Genomic DNA, 17,365 nt, shown 5'->3' on the forward strand with positions numbered 1-17,365 from the left:
GGAGGGCAGTTGGAGTCCACACACTTGGATGGGAAAAATTAAACCCCGAGTTTTTACTAACTTCAAATAAAAGGTAGCATTTCCTTCAATTATGAATATAAGCACCAAACCTCTGCAGTATAAGCAGGACCTGTGAACTTGTCATCAATAGAAATGGCCACATTACACTTGGCTATATCTCAAAGAATCATTTATACTCATTACTTTGAAATTATAGTAGTTATTAGAGCCATCACAAGATTTTGTTTTTTAATGTCTTATAACCACAAAATTTAAAAAAATTGATAACTATGCTTTAATTGGTTTTCTTTGTAAGCTTATGTATTTTACTTCATGCACTTAAAAACATTTTTCTGAGGATTCCATAGGCTCAGATAGACAAGAGGGTCCAGGGTTAATAGTACTTCAGTCATCATTTAAAGTGACCAAACCTGTCAAGTTGTCTGCTGGGGAAGGATTCACCAAAGCTCATGTGACAAATGAGATGACAAGTATTTATTAGCACTGATCATGTGCTTTCTAGACCTTGCTCTGGGTGCTGGGACACATTAGTGAGTTAGTGAATAAAATATGTAAAAATCCTTGCCTCATGAAACTAAATTTGTGTGTGTGTGTGTGTGTGTGTGTGTGTACGTGTGTGGTCTATTCAGGTCTTATGATTAATGTGCTCCCATTTCTTAACTGTTTGGGACCTTGGTCAGCTCAGTTAAGGTGTATCATACAAGATCTTAAAGTCTTTTCTAGCTTTGTTTTTAAAAATGCTAACAACGATGAGGCATAATTTTCAAAGTATTTGCCACATGAGCAAATCTTTCAGGATAAGGAATTCCTTTGCTTTTAAAACAGTGTATTTTGATCCAAATATCAGCAACCCATAGACTTTCTCAAGTCCTCTTTTTGTCCTTAATTAGATCTTTTTAGTATAAGATACTGTCAGGGTCCCACCATGTTCCCTCAGCCCTTCCTGGAAGTCATCTGCTGACAGTTCCAATGCTTCCTGTGCCTCGTTGGCAGAGGGAGCACTCTTTGTCCATGCTCAGGACAAGGTGAAAGTTCTGGGAGTTGATACCCAGGAGCAACTCTCAATCAATAAGGGATTAGAGATGGTGGATGAATATCCCAGTGTCCCCACCGCTTCCCCCAGAAGGACAATTCTGAATGAAGTGTCTCTCAGAAGGTCACCAATGGGATTGAGACCCAGTTGCCCATAGTAGTAATTCATTCATTAAAACACACATTTTGACTTTGCTCCCCTTTGTCTCATTTCTTCACTATGCCATGTTGGGAACATCTCCAGCATAAAGTATCTGCATCTTAATTTTTGCTGTAGTCTCTTCTTTTGGCTAAACACACACTAACATATTCACTTGCCTTGGAATTTTTGACTTTGCTCCCCTTTGTCTCATTTCTTCACTATGCCATGTTGGGAACATCTCCAGCATAAAGTATCTGCATCTAAATTTTTGCTGTAGTCTCTTCTTTTGGCTAAACACACACTAACATATTCACTTGCCTTGGAAAATACAATTCAAAATGCACACTTTTTAAGGCTTAAATTGACTAGCTTTCTTGTACAATGTGGACTTGTACTTCACCATGTCACTTTCACAAGATTTCTCCTGCTTGTACATTTTGTATCTTCTTCAGATCAAACTGATCTGCTCTCTACCTGGAATCTCATTACTGTTGCTCTGATGACAAGTGCTATTCATTTGATCAATTTGAACAATGAGTCTGAACTCATTGAGTTGTTAACTTCACGGAATGATTATATTTTTCCTGTAATTGCTACTGAGTGTGTTCTTCCCAGTGGATAATAGGGACACAACCATAACTCAGTCTGATTCCACCTGTCCAATCCAGTTTTTAAAAAGCAATCTCTTTCTAATTCAAAAATAACACACTTTTCCTTTGCTCAGGCTAGACTTGTATGAGAGAAAGAGGTAGCAGCGGGGAGGTAGTGGCAGAATACAAGGTATGCTCTCTTATTCTCCCTTTCTTTCTTCTAAATCCATCCCCTAAATCACAGGGTCTCACACTAACACATGGCCCAAGTCCATGGGGACCCGTAGGGAAGGCAGGTTCCTGCAGTCTAGCTGGCTGGAGTCAGCTGCCTTAGGAATGCTACTGCAGGAAGGGGAGATGCCTGAATTTCATTTTTGTTCTGCCTGAAGACAAAAGCCTTTGTTGTTTAGAGTGGTCTTGATGTAGATGGTATATGTGGTTTTGAGAGTAAGGTTTAGCTCCACCCTGACCCCTTCTCACTGCAGAAAGCAGCCATATTTCCCTTTAGTTCTTCCATGGTGCACACCTCCAATGCACTCTGCAGGTTGGGCATTCCATTACTTAGTAAAGTGGTTTGACTTGCTCCCTGCTTCCTCATAGCCAAGGGAATTCAGTGTCTTCTTCCCTGTCCAGGAAAGGCTGAGGAGACCTGTCTAGAGGAGACAGCCTCCATCTTTCTCTTCCCTGGCACACAATGTGCAGTCATGCATTGCTTAATGACAGGGATATGTTCTGAGAAATGTGTCATTTGGTGATTTCATTGCTGTTTGAACATCATAGAGTGTACTTACATAAATCTAGATGGTATAGCCCATGATACACCTATGCTATATGGTAGAACCATTATAATCTTAGGGGACCACCATTATACACATCGTCCATCACTGACCAAAATGTCATTATGTGATACATGACCATACTAAGTCCTTTCTCATCCTGCTATCTCAGGCTACTTCCTGGGGGTCTTCACTTTCCAAAATTTCCACATGAGAAATGGGCTCTTTATCCACAAGTATCCCTCTCAACTTCATGGGATCAATGTTAATGACACTCAAAGAGGAAGGAAGGGGCCCAACACTCTTTTCCAGGCTGCCAGAGAGCTCTCATCACACCTTCTCTAACCCAGGTCCTTTTTACATCTTTTGTTGGTGAAAGCCTTCAGATCAGTTCAGCATCTTTTGAAAGGGAAGTGGAGTGGGAATCTTTACCCCTGAATCTGGCTTTCTTTGAATGTAGCCCTTCAGAATTTAAGAATTTTTTTCTCAATAGTGATATCTATATCACAGTCTTACACTATTTGTAACTTCTGGGAATGGAAATATCTGTCTTCAATTCATGTCACTATGATGTTACATATAACTCTATACCGAATCATTTGCATCACCCAAGGTCATAAAGAAACCATTCTTGGTTACTCAAGAAGACAAATTTGGGAAATCACTAGAGTTTCCAATAACACACTGGGCAAAAGGCAAACATTTATTTTTATTTGCAAGTGCAGTTTCTGCCAATAGTTAGTGCTCTATATAACTCTATACCGAATCATTTGCATCACCCAAGGTCATAAAGAAACCATTCTTGGTTACTCAAGAAGACAAATTCGGGAAATCACTAGAGTTTCCAATAACACATTGGGCAAAAGGCAAACATTTATTTTTATTTGCAAGTGCAGTTTCTGCCAATAGTTAGTGCTCGCAAAACCTTTTAAGCTACAGTAACTTTTTGTTAATTCAATGAATACTTAAAAATTACCCAATGATAAGAAAATTACAGAAAAATTTCCATTACACTGTCAAAAATGTTTGGAATCCCAAATCCACTATTTTCTGCAATAGTTTTTAATGTCTGTTCTGGTTAAAAGATGTTTTTTCCTTTTCTTTCTACTTCTACATAGCCCTGCTTACATTAATACAATTTGTTTCACGGACTTTTAAGACTGCCATTTTCTAGACTTAGATTGTTTTTATTATTACATATTTATATTAATACTTTAATATTTTACATAAAACATAATTTGCTGTGTTTTATGAAACAAAATTATAGATCCTATTTATGGTGAGGCATTTCCAGTTTGGGAGAAAACTGAAAATCTAATCAGTAGGTCATTTTATGCCTTTTTTTTCCCTTTTAAGTATAATAAATAATTAGCAACCTATTAATTACAAAAATTCTTAATTATGCTTAGAGCAACCAGAGTGTTTTCACAAATTTAAATTCATATTTGTTACAGTATATGAAGTCATTAGGAAAAGCCTCTGGTTTTCCAGTTTGGTAACAAATGGCTTTTGTCTGATGCATAATTAATAAAAACTAATGATGACTATGTAGCTATTCCAGAGTTTTAAAGGCAAATCTATATTGGCCTACAATTAACATGCAAATTCATCCAACAAGCAACACAAAATGTATTGTAGTAGTCATTCATTTTTATCAACATTCAAGAAGATCTAGACAGCAGCACAACTCTCCTATGTAGGAAACACATTATAACATGGTCACAACTGAAGCCAGATCATACCTGGTAAATACCCCCTTGCTAATTCATCCTCTAGAGGCAGTTCAGACTTCCAGCACAATACATAAATAATAGCGATTAATACTGTGGTACAAAGGTAAATACAGACAAGAGTTTGGTGTGCTAGCATACAGAGTTTTAAAAACAGTGACAAACGAAACCAAACATCTTGCCTTGTTCACTCGCCTCTCCCTTTGCAAGCCTGGAGTTCTCATGGTCTCTCTGAAACATTCAATTTGGGGAACTAAGTCCAATGATCCTAGCACAGGAATTGCTCCCTGGGAGGGAAATTTGGCCACAAGGCGATGCTGTATGCATTCGAGGGTGGGCACTAAGGAAACACGGTGTGTAAAAATGGTTCATTACTAGAAGCCTTGAAGGAAAACATGATTTTTCAAAATGTTTAGCTTTATCCCAAAGAGTAGTTTGGTGGTACACTGTAGCTCAAATTTCATTTCATTATTTTTGGTTGGATTAATGAAAGCATGCATACCATTACCATCACTCTTAATTCTTCTTCCATCACATAAGACACTTGTTAAGATAAGAAAGATAGTTTACTAAAGCTGACGGTGATTGAGAGTCATTCAGTATTCAAAGTTCCTAAAGAATCGGTGGTTCTCTGAAAGGGATAAAAAAGTAGGAAAGGCTTTGTTCAAACTCCTGCTAGTAAACAAGTATTACTTCAACCGATACAATGGCTACATGACATCAAAGTACTATAAATTATCAAAACTATCGTACAGAAAAGTTACAAATTCATTGCAAAATACATTACACTGCTACCATTAAGAAAAAAGTGCTTTTTTTCCTTTCTTTATTTTTATTTTATTTTTTTGCCAGAAAAGTATTCTTTCAATATAGAAAATCCTATGCATTACCCTGCATGTGGCTAGGATATATCATAACGGAGTTTGTACTGAGTCCTTCTGATTTGCTGATGAAGGGCTGAAAATATAAGAATGACTTATTAAAGCCGTGCTCCAAATGACCACGCCAGCTGTCAGTGGAGAGATGCCTATTTAAGACACAAGAAGATGCCCTGGTCTGTCGAACCCTGCCGGTCACCATGCTGTCCCACCAATCAGCTGGTCTAGAATGCACAGGCCTTCTGCATGTTCTGTGGTTTCCTTGTGTTCTCCTGAATTATTCTCATGTCCTCATCTAGCTTTGTCACCTATGTGAATCCTCTCCTTAGTGATGCCTGTATTGTCTCATGAGCGGAACGATGCAAGATGGTGGGCCTGCCAGCTTTAAGAATGGATGTCCAAGGAGTTCCTGGGCTGTGGCTCTTTGGGAGGGCTCCCTCACCAACATCAGGTCTAGGAATCCCCGGAGCACTGAAGAAACCTGTGAAAGCACAAAGATACCATTCTGAGGATTAACACAGAAACTAGCCCAGCCCCCTAAAATTGTTTCCCGGTTAATTCTATCAACAGCTTCAAACTGTGGAAAGTTGCCTTGAGGAGAAAGATATTATGGAAGCAAAGGGAGGTATTGCCTTTATTAACACATGGTGTTTTCCTCATCTTCTTTAAGTTTGAAATAATACAGGTACATGATGGTATAACCAAAAATGAAAACTTATTTACTAAATAAAATAATAATGGCAACAGTCATAAGAGCAGCTATTATGAAGTCCTTACTATGCACAGCTGCTGGTCTTGTATGTTGAAAGAAGTATAACATAAACATGGAATAATTTTATTTTTCAAACAACTGCAACCATTTTGGCTCTGTGGAATTCCCTTTCTTGAAAAGAAACAAGAATCTGTAGGGATATTTAATGTAGATAGCAATTTTTTCTTTACTTTTTGGGGGTCTACCATGCATACATTCAAGAGCATAAATATTAACTGTAGGGCTCAATAGATTTTTTGTGTATATTTGCCCCTATTTACTCTCCACCCCTATCAAGATACAGAACATTTTTTACCAGCCTAGAAGGCTACTTTGGGCCTCTTTCCTGCCAATGCTCATCCCTGTATAAAAGATGACCACTATCCTGACTTCTATTAGCATAAATTAGTTTGGCCTGCTTTTGTACATTACAGAAATGGAGTTATATACTGTGAATTCTTCTCTGTATGACTTTTCACTCAGCATTGCATCTGTGAGATTCATCCCTGACGTGTGGCAAAAATTTTATCCCATTCATTGTTGTGTAGTATTCACTGTCCAATTATACCCCATATATTTATCCATTTGGGAAACAACCTTGGGTAATTTTCAGTTTTTGATCATCAGGATTAAAGTTGCTCTTGTACATAGCTTTGAAGAATGCCAGCACTCATTGGGTGGGAGACTCTGTTTGTACAATATGTTTTTAGTTATTTTTCATTATTTGAGCTTAGTCCAGTCCAGTGAAAGGTTCAGTTTCCTGTTCAATTCAACTCAAGCAGTCTCTCTCTCTCTTTTTTTTTTTTTTTTTGCAGGTTCACACAACCTATATGAGTAATTCTACGGGGGCTCTTCCCTCAGATTTAGGGGTGAGGGAAGAGAACACACTACCATTCTTCCCCCAAAGGCAGCCTCACATGCTCTCATACTGTCATGAAGCAGAGGAGAGGGAGGTGTGGACTGGGTCAGTGTTTACAGAAGGGGCCTGCAGAAAGCACCCCTTTCAGCAAGTCCTGCAGGGAGCTGGCAGCTCCCACAGTGGTTATTCCTGGACTTCAATTCATTTTTTTCTGAGCTGGGCCCTAACTGGCAATGCCTGGAAGACAGGAAAGATCCCACATGGTCCCTTAAATGCATTATAACTAAGCATGACTTTCATTGACCTTCATAATCTAGCCCCTGCCCACCTCTCTGACATGCTCCAGGCTTCTCTCCTTGCCCGCACCACATCAGTCTTCTTTCTTGGCTTAAGGACTTTGTACTTGGTATTCCCTCTGCCTGGGACGTTTTTCTCCCAGATTTTTGCATGGTTTGTGCCTTCTTTCCATCCAGGTCCTATCTCAGATGATCCCTCCCCAGAAAGGGCTTCCTTCACCCTTCAGCTGAAAGTAGCTCACAACGCCCCCCCTCCTGCACATTCCATCACACTACAGTGCTTTATTTTCCTCATTTTAAAAAAATATATAGTTTATTATCTGTCTCTCTAACTAGAATGCAGGCTCTACAAGAGTCAGGATGTGGGGCCATGTACTGTGGCACTTAGAAGTCCTCAGCGTGTAATAGGTGCTTAGTGAGTGAGTGCTGAGCACATTGCCTGATTTACTCTTCTAACCAATCCTTTGAAAAATGAGCTGATCATCCCCATGCTACAGATGAAGAACTTCAGAGTCAGACAGGCTGAGTCACTTGCCCAGCAACTGAATGGAGGAGCAGAGGTTTAAATCCCAGTGACTCTAAGAACAAAGTCTAGGCCTGTAATCTAGGATCTACTTTCTGGATGTGATATGCTAGTCTTTAAAAACACAGGTAGACTGAAAAATCCAACAACTATTTTGAATTTCAGCAACAGACACCGCTTCTCACCTTGTGCAGGTCCTTCACTCTTGGAGGTAAACTGTCCCGGATCCTCCTCATTGCCTGGAGGGGTGGCTCATTGAAGTAAGGGGGTTCACCATCAATCATTTCTATCACCATGATCCCCAGGGACCAGATGTCCACCTGTTAGGCACAATTCAGTGGTTATCTCAGGCAAGGAGAACATTCTGAAATGTTGGATGTATCCATGGAACACAGTAGATTCATATTCATTCCTAAATTAATATGGTATTTGTAACCTCTCAAAAGATTTACAATACAGACTTATATGTTGAATTGTTAGGTTGCCAAATTTTTGCTAATTATCTTCATTGGCTTTTTAAGGACAACTTTGATGAAGGTTCCACCAATCAGGTATAAATGAATATTTTCACATTCTGAAGTTTACTACTTTAATTTTTACCCTGTTAACTTCAGTGATTAACTGCCCTGACAGTTAATCACTGATTTGCATGATGAGAAAAACATCCAAAGTTTTATGTTATGAAAATAGAGAAGAAAGTTACGTTTAAACCGTAAGAAAGTAACAAAAGTTTTGACATATTCATAACAAATTGCAAACAGCTACACTGCATAATGCAGAATATATTCTGCTTTTTTTCATTAATTTGATTTTTAAAAATAGTTCTTTTCTCCCTACTTAGAGGTTCTTTTCTTTATGTTTTATCATTTCAAAGTAGCGTGCACAAAACCCTGCCTTATAAAAACATTTTCAGATATGGAAAAGAGAAAAGGCAGAGATGACAAGCAATTCTCTCTGAGTAAAGAGTGGGAAGTCGGGACAATGAGAAGCCAGAGCTGTGCTATAAATTCCCAGTTCCAGTTGTTTTCCTCTTGTGGCCTCATTACACCTCCTATCTGTCCCCTGCATTCCCCTTATGGGCCTCATAGTGACCTTCACTGAGAATTTATCTCTCGGTACCACAGTGAGAAAAACAAGTTGAGTGTTCACCCAAGATCAAACAAACAAGGAAAAGAGAGCAGGGTCTGCCTTAACTTATGCCGATGTCCTTAGTTCATTGGTCCATTGTCACCCCCTCCCATGCATCTCTTCTCTTAGAACCACCATCTGCACCAGGATGTGTGCAAACACTATGCCCACCCAAAGCAACTCCTGGGCCTCCATGTGCACACAGCCTGGCGTGTCTCAGAGCTTCTACTCACACTATTCCCTGCTAGAAGGCCTTTCCTCCCCTCCCTGGGGCCCCTCATGTGTACGTGTCTGGGCTCTACCCCTTGAAAGATTATGAGTAAATGTTTCCTGTCCGAGGAAAATAGAAATTATGCCAAGTTTTTGAACATAATATTCATATATGATTTTTCTCCGTGGGAAAATGACAGTGCTCATTCAAATATTACCTCTATTTTGTGGGGCTTCCTCTGAATCATCATGCCTGCTCATCTCTATGTATCCAGCCGCTTTCCAAGGTGCACTGCCTAGCACTGAGAGTGGGATCAAAGTTTGAATGACTTTCCTCCAGTGTCCATTGTAGGACCTCAGTAAACAGCCCCTGGATAAATAGTGTGGTGAAGTCCTCACGTGGTGGCCAGTGTCCCTTCTGCCACAGCCACCTTCTGCCAAGTCTAGTGAATATGGATCAAATGTGGAGTCAAAGTTATTGCCCTGATCTCCTGTGGTCACCAACTATCTAAGAACCACTGCGTCCCTGAGCCTATTTCAGGCTCTGACACTCCCAAATAATGACTGGAACCCCTTACCTCTGTCCCATAAGGTAGCCTAGAAATCACCTCAGGTGCCATCCAGTAGGGAGTGCCAACCAGTGATTTCCTCTTCGGCACCTCTTTGGAAACTTGAGCACAGAAACCAAAGTCAGATAACTTTATCTGAAAAGGAAAGGAATGCAACAAACTAACAATTTAAAAATACTGTTTGCTAAACATAGAGGTATATACACAGAGAGTGTGAAATGTAAAACAGAAGACTCTCATGAACACAGAGTTTGAGTACATACTTAGAAGAAGTATAAAGAGAGAGCTTGAAATGTAAAACAGAAGACTCTCTGTGAACAGGCCTTGGGCATCCTGGAGGAGGAGTCATCAGACAATTTTCCTGGAAAGGCGTAGTCCATTTTAATGAAGAATTTCTCACAGGTTTACCAGGTTGACTTCCAAATGATACCTACACTCCTGATGCTTATAGTTTTTACAAAATTATGGAATGGGTAAAGGGGCATGAAAATCAAGTACAATGTATTTTGAGAAGTAAAATTAAATTAAATTAAATTAAAAAAAATACATACAGCAAAGCTGAACAGTGAACATCCCTATACACAACAAATAGATTCTATAACTGTTAATGTTTTTCTGTGGGGGCTTTATCCCACACCTCTCTCTCTATCCATCCTTTTATCTTATTTCTGATGTACTTTAAAATAAATTGCCAACATCAGTACATCTCACTCCTAATTTAATTACCTAGAGTTCAATATTTGCTTACAGTTTACATAAAATTTACATTAAGTGAAATGCACACATCTTAGGTTTATCTTGTGATGAGTTTTGGTAAGTGCACACCTGTGTATCTCAAACTTTTATCAAGACATGGGCCATTGCCATTCACTAGGACATGCATGGTCTTGACGGTCCTTCAGATGTACATGGTAGTCAGTCACCCTTGCAGAGCCACAGTATGGGAAAAGAAGATGCCCCAATATGAAATACTGGGCAGCTGAGGTGATCGAAATGAAAGCCTTACTGGAGATTGAAGAGAAAGACATCAAGAAGGCAGAAGAGGGAGAATGACTTGGAAAGCCAAGGTAGGGAAGGTTGGCAGCTATGAAACAACAGGGAGATCAAACCAGATAAGAACTGAGAGTTGCTGGCATATTTGGCAATGAGGACGTTACTGGAAGCCTGTTCTTTCAGTGTTGAGCTGGGCTAGAATCCAGGTAGTAGTGAGGTGGATCTCAGTGCTATGAAACAACAGGGAGATCAAACCAGATAAGAACTGAGAGTTGCTGGCATATTTGGAAATGAGGACGTTACTGAAAGCCTGTTCTTTCAGTGTTGAGCTGGGCTAGAATCCAGGTAGTAGTGAGGTGGATCTCAGTCAGGTTGCTTTTTAAGAAATGAGATATGTTTTAATATAGATAGAAGAAATCCCGTAGTTACAAATATGGAAAAAATGATAGTAATGACGATGATAATTATTATTACTCTAAATAGTGGGATGGATAGTGTCTCCCAGAATTCATGTTCTTCTGAACCTCAGAATGTGACTTTATTCGGAAATAGAGTCTGCAGACTTAATTAGGTATGGTGAGGTGATACTGGATTAGGTAGGCCCTAAGTCCAATGACTGATGCACTTAGAAAAGGAGTGGATGGATACACAGGCAGAGAAGAAGACCATGTGCAGATGGAGGCAGAGACTGGAGTGATGTGTCTACAAGCCAAGGAGCACCAAGGATTGCTGGCAACCACCAGAAATGAGGAGAGGGCATATAACAGATTCTCCCTCAGAGCTTCCAGAAGAAACCAACCCTGCCAAAACCTTGATTTTGGATTTCTGGCTTGCTGACCTATGAGAGAATAAAGTCTACTCAGAGAGAATAAAAAGCCACTCAGTCCATGGTAACTTATTATACCAGTTTTGGGGAACTAATACACTAAATCTCACTGAGCTCTTCCTACAGGCCGTGTAACACTATGAGCACTTCATCTGTCTTATCTCATTTGACTGCTCACAAGAAACTTAATGAGGTGGGAAATATTATTATCCCCATTTAACAGATGAGTAAGCCAAGGCACAAAAATGTCTGGACACCTTGCCCAAGGATCCAGAGCTAGTAATGAGAAGACTCAGGATTCAGGAATGTCACCACCACTCTGTACTGGAGCAAAGTTACAGGCTGAAAGAAGTAATCAGTGGAGTGGCAGACAGAGGAGGGAGCAAGGGTAATTGAGGACAAGGCTTCCTGAAGAATGGGAGGGATGTCATGCAGGGTCTTGCTACTTAAAGCATCAGCATTGGCAGGAGCAACACTGCCTGGGAGCTTGTTAGACATGCAGAGTCTCAGTCCCCACCCCAGACCTACTGAAGCTAGGTTTTCCATTTTAACAAGATCTCCAGGCTACTGCTGTGCACATTACAGACCACAGTTCAGGTAAGGAAGAGGAAGGAGCACCTCCCAAAGAGGTGAGGACTTCTGTGCCTGGCTCTCATTTCTTCACTTCAGCATCATGACAAAAGACTTCTCAGTATTTTGGCCAAACCCAGTCTTTCTGCTGCAGACCCGAACACAGTGCACCTGAATGGCTTTCAAGCCCTCCGTAATCTGGTGCCTCTTCACGTAGCCAACCTCATTCCCCACTGCTTTCTGCACACAATGACATCATTCCTAGGGACCGAGAGCGTTCCTGGAATGTCAGAGTTCTGTTGCTAAAACTCAGAGAGTTCTGGGCAAATCAGGATAGGTTGGTTACCCTATGTTCTATTCTCAACTCTTAATTTTTGTTGCATATTAATTCTTAAGCATACCTAAAGGCCCTAATCTTATCTCACTTCCATTGGAATTCTCAGAAGCCCATACCAATCTCTCCCCTATACAAATTTAAGAAGAGTTAGTATAACTCAAGCTTGAACTATTTTCTGGTGATTTTGTCCTTCTGGCAAGAAATGACATTCCTCAGGGGCAGCTATTCTTCTTTTTAATTATGAAACTCACTGTGTCTCTTAAGAGCTGGGCAAACACAGTAGATACTCAAAAAACACATGCCACTAGATTGATTTTATTTTATATTGACACATATATGATAGTAGATCGTGTTATAGAAGACACATTGGGACTGTTTGCAAAACCATCACTGACATGCTGAAGACAGCTGTTTCTAAAATCACAGATGAAACACAGGTGATATGGGGGTAATATTTTGGACATTATTAATGTGTTTCATTTCCTTGTTCTTGATCTTCTCACTAATCATCCCAAGGCTATAGTAGTGGTGCAGTTTTGGAGTGTGGAAGCAATTAGATTATTCCCAATACAATGCTAGAGGAAGCTGGTTTAGTGGAGAGATAATTTTCTCAATTGCTTTGGAATATCAAGAATCAAACCCAGAGGACTCAGATCATAGAATTTCCCATGTGGTGTGAAGAAAAGGGCCCCGTGGCCATGATAGGTGGTCCATAATCCTTGCTGCCCTATTGTAGAAGTCTATGATGCAGAGAGGCAAAAATCCTACAGTCTACCCCTTTTAGCCTGAGATTATTTGCAGAGGTGGACAGAGTAGTGGTGTTGATTATGTCAGGTCCCACACTCCTTGTCATATGTCATCTTCTACCACCCCAAACAGAGGACAGTGGGTTTCAGAAGTATCTGTGTAGTATATATTCTCCTATAAAGGAGAGAAGCCCCACATGCATCTGTGTTTGGAGGTAATAGAGGACAGTGGGTTTCGGAAGTATCTGTGTAGTATATATTCTCCTATAAAGGAGAGAAGCCCCACATACATCTGTGTTTGGAGGTAATATTCAAAATATTTAATAACCAAACAGAGGACAGTGGGTTTCAGAAGTATCTGTGTAGTATATATTCTCCTATAAAGGAGAGAAGCCCCACATGCATCTGTGTTTGGAGGTAATATTCAAAATATTTAATATCCAAATTAATCTAGACCAATCAGAATCTAGATATAAGGTCAAGCAGAGTCCTGGAGTTACACTGGGGAGATTGCCATTTTTAATGAGGTAAGGGGGTCCCAGGAAAGGGCTAGAGTGATGGGGGATACTCCAAGGACTTGAAACAGTGGCTGTTAACCATCTAGCATGAAAATAGTGCAATATTTTAACAATGGGTGTAGACACACTCGTGAAAGCCAGCTGAGCATCAGCCTTGGCTGTTCCCAAACTGGACTCCATGGAGAAACAGCACAACAGCTAGGCTGAAGCGAGCTGGATGCAGTGCTATGGCTTCCACGGCCAGTGTGTGATGTGCAGGGGTCCAGATGTTCCTCCTCATCTCAGTGAGGAAATGGGGATGTACCTGGCATAAGCCTATTGTCAAGATGAGGAGGTAGCCTGAAGGACAGCTTTTAGTGCTTGAGGCAAGAGACTGGAGCTCTGAAATATGGAAAAGCTCAGCCGCTGATGGGATCAGTTAATCCTCAGTGGTCACCAGCCCAGGTCGCAGGAGAGTATAGTTGTACCAAGGCAAGGACCAGAGAGGAACAAGAAGATGAGTCATCTCCTTCACCCTGAGGTCCCACAAGCCATACTTGTCCCTCCTTCTCTCTGATGACAACTTGAGAAAGTGGGTGGGATGTGAGAGGAGGGAGCAGGCGGTGGCTAAAGGTCCCACAAGCCATACTTGTCCCTCCTCTCTGATGACAACTTGAGAAAGTGGGTGGGATGTGAGAGGAGGGAGCAGGCGGTGGCTAAATCCGAAAGACTGAGTTTTTAAAGGTATCAAGTAAACCTTATAGCGATAGACAGTGTAAATTATTCAAGCAGACTACATGTAGTGGATTGAATTAAAATAGAGCTTTTAAAAAAGATCTGGTTAGTAGAGCTTTGTGAAGAAGTCTGGGTTAATTTTAGGAAACAGAGAAACTATAATTTGTGTGTGTATGTGTGTGTCTGTGGTTATTATTTCTAAAGCTTGAGTGTGGGTAAATTTGCAACCCCACTACATAGATGGTAGAAGAGAAACAATCATCCCAATAAATTTTGTTTGCCTGTAAATTTAAGAAACCTGAATGATTAATTAGGCAAATGGATCAGCACTCTGGTATTGGCAGTTTTTAATTTCAATATCTCTAGTGTGGGTTTCTCTTTGCCGACATGAAAAACCCAAACCTCTCAAAATCTGGCATACTAATAATTATCTCTGACAAAATGTAAGATGAGAAATTGAAACTCAACACTTGGAAGTTAGGGCTGTTCTTCTGTTGTAGGAGTATAAATGCTTTTGCATGATTTTTTACTCATCTAAATACATAAAAGAGGCAATTTTGTAAAAGAACATAATTGCCCACAACATTCTTCCAAATAAATCTGCAAGTAGATAATGAGAACTCAAGTAATGAGTATGAGAAGGCACTGTAGGCAGATCTTAAAAGCAAATCAAACTCTCTGGGCTGAGTCTTATTTCAGATAAAATTGTACAACTCGGCTGTTTAGGAAACCATGTTTGTCTCGCTAGTGCAGTTAGGCTAAGAGGACTGCAGCTAGTACGTTGCCCATTCCTTAAAAGAAGATGGAACTTATTACACGAGAGTCAGACAACGAACCAGAGTCTGGAGCTCAGACAAAGCTGCTATTTAAACCTGAGATCCTATCCATCTCTAATGTATACTGGTGAGGAATCAGGGGCTCCACACAAGGATGGAGGGTGGGAGTGGGTGGGCAAAACAAAGTCTCTGCACAGGAGAGCTTCAGGTTTAAAATAGAATGTAAAATCCCTTGCTCTGTCAATTGCATACACTCTAAAAAATTGTGTCTGCTACAACCAAACACAGCTGCTTTTGTATCTGGTTCTTGGTTGCTTCCTGTGAGGCAGTGGTACTCAATGTGTGTAGCATCAGCATCACCTGAGAATTTGCTAGAAATGCAGGTTCTTGGATACGACCTAGCCTGACTGAACTGGAATCTCTGGAATGAGACTCAGGAATCTGTTTCTTGCCAAGCTCTCCAGTGGGTTCTGATGCTCATTAACACCCGAGAACTCCTCCTTTAAGGAGAGCAATGACCCAGGCACAAAGTTGCTGAGAGAGGCAACAGAAAGAGACAGACTGAAGACATTGCCTCCAGCTCTGCTTAAGTCCCACTTCTCCAGCTTCCAAATCCAAGAGGGGAAGGCATCAGAGAACCGCAGAAAGACCTCAGCCAGTCCCCTGCTGCAAGGCTGAACAGTGGTGTTAGAGAGAACTAAAGCCTGGGTCTCCTGACTTTTCATGCTTTGCTTCCTGAATTAGGAAACATTACCTCCAGGGAGCAGCAGGGAAGAGAGGATGGATAGAAGTCTGAGTGTATCTCAGAGATTTTTGGAGTAGAATGAATTTTATTAAGTTATTTCACATGCCCAAGGTTCTGTTTATTTAAGAATAGCATTTGGGACATAATCTTCAGGTGTTCTTCTAATTGTAAACTTCTAGTCATTTGAGAGACAACGAAACTCGAATGCCCAACAAGGCCAGGCAAATAGTATCAATGAATTAAATGCACCAGGAGGAGATAATGGAGCACTAGGGGCAGACATAATCTTCAGGTGTTCTTCTAATTGTAAACTTCTAGTCATTTGAGAGACAATGAAACTCGAATGCCCAACAAAGCCAGGCAAATAGTATCAATGAATTAAATGCACCAGGAGGAGATAATGGAGCACTAGGGGCACACATCTCCATGAAGACACTGGCGTCCAGCTGACTGTCAGTCAAGAGGGGACGGAAAGGTCCTAAGTCCCTGGTTGGTCTATGGCCATTTATCCATTCTTTATCCCCACTTCAGATCCCACGGGAGACAGGGCACAAACACATTACATTGTCTCTGAGCACCCTGTTAGTTTGAACTCCCCTGTAAGCACATCCCAAGGCAAGGATTCAGGGCAAGTTGCTGGGAGATACAGGAAACGCCAGCACCGAAATGGGGAAGTACAAGGAAGGGAAGACAGCCAATTAGGAGCTAGTTACAAAGCAAGTTATCACTAGAGAGCTGGGGTATTTATACATCAACTCCCAACACTTGTCTTAGGGCTGCTCTTGGGGAGGTTGAACATAATTCCCTGGAATTCCTATCCTGACTTGTATTGCAAAAGCAGACTCTAGTGCCCAGAGGAAGTCACAAGCAAAGAGACGCAGGTGGCAGTATTTGGAGGTGGAGCCAGATATCACTAAAATAGGAGGTTGCATGAAGACCTGGGTGGGGCACCGATGGCACCTGCTATGGTGCTATTCACTCTCATTATACCACTTCCACTACTGCCATGTGTGAATTCAGGTGCTGTGTTGCCAGATGCTTTGGCTTTATAAGGAAAAGAGAAATTTGAAACATTATGTGAAATTTTCCAGGTTTTAAAGTGTGGCAATCAATTGATAGTAAAATAAATAAATAAAAGATCATGAAGACCACTGTGTATGTCCCTTTTCAGTAGACTCACTGGTCTTAGTAGGTCATGGGTTTGAACTCCATTCCAGCCAATGAATTTGATAAAAGTCAGCCAGTCACTCACTGCTTAGTGACTCCTAAGTGTCATCTTTCAAATGCAAGACCCAGGGCAAGAAAATATCATGATGCTGCTGCTCACACTTAATCACTAGGGTGGAAGGTAAGGCCTTTTGAATGAGCATCTACCTGGTACCCGGTATATTTCTGAGGGTTTTACACAAATCACATCATTAATTCTTCAACCACTCTATGAGATGCTATTTATTTTCCTCTTTGAAACCTCAAACACCACATTCCCTCTGCTTAACACAAATTAGTGATTCATTAGATATTATCTGTGCCATGGATAATTAGTGAACGATTTATTTATTAATTTCTCCTCTAGTCTTTTAAGAGGCCCGAATGTATTCTTAGTTAGTAGAAAATAATTTCTCCTCTAGTCTTTTA

The 17,365-nt window shown here is 40.6% G+C and overlaps 1 protein-coding gene across 1 annotated transcript in view; it reads right to left on the reverse strand.

The window, feature by feature from the left end:
- Positions 1-3,416: 3,416 nt before the first annotated feature.
- Positions 3,417-17,365, reverse strand: part of PAK7 (p21 protein (Cdc42/Rac)-activated kinase 7) — a 114,655-nt gene continuing 100,706 nt past the window's right edge. Inside the window, exons 6-8 of the mRNA XM_008588478.1 lie at positions 9,515-9,640; positions 7,784-7,918; positions 3,417-5,650 (exon numbers count right to left, since the gene is read on the reverse strand). Coding sequence (XP_008586700.1) covers positions 5,495-5,650; positions 7,784-7,918; positions 9,515-9,640 — 417 coding nt within the window. The 3' untranslated portion in view covers positions 3,417-5,494. The remainder of the gene's footprint in view (positions 5,651-7,783; positions 7,919-9,514; positions 9,641-17,365) is intronic.

This window comes from Galeopterus variegatus, unplaced genomic scaffold, assembly GCF_000696425.1.
Source record: "Galeopterus variegatus unplaced genomic scaffold, G_variegatus-3.0.2 Scaffold4860, whole genome shotgun sequence".
Taxonomy (NCBI): domain Eukaryota; kingdom Metazoa; phylum Chordata; class Mammalia; order Dermoptera; family Cynocephalidae; genus Galeopterus; species Galeopterus variegatus.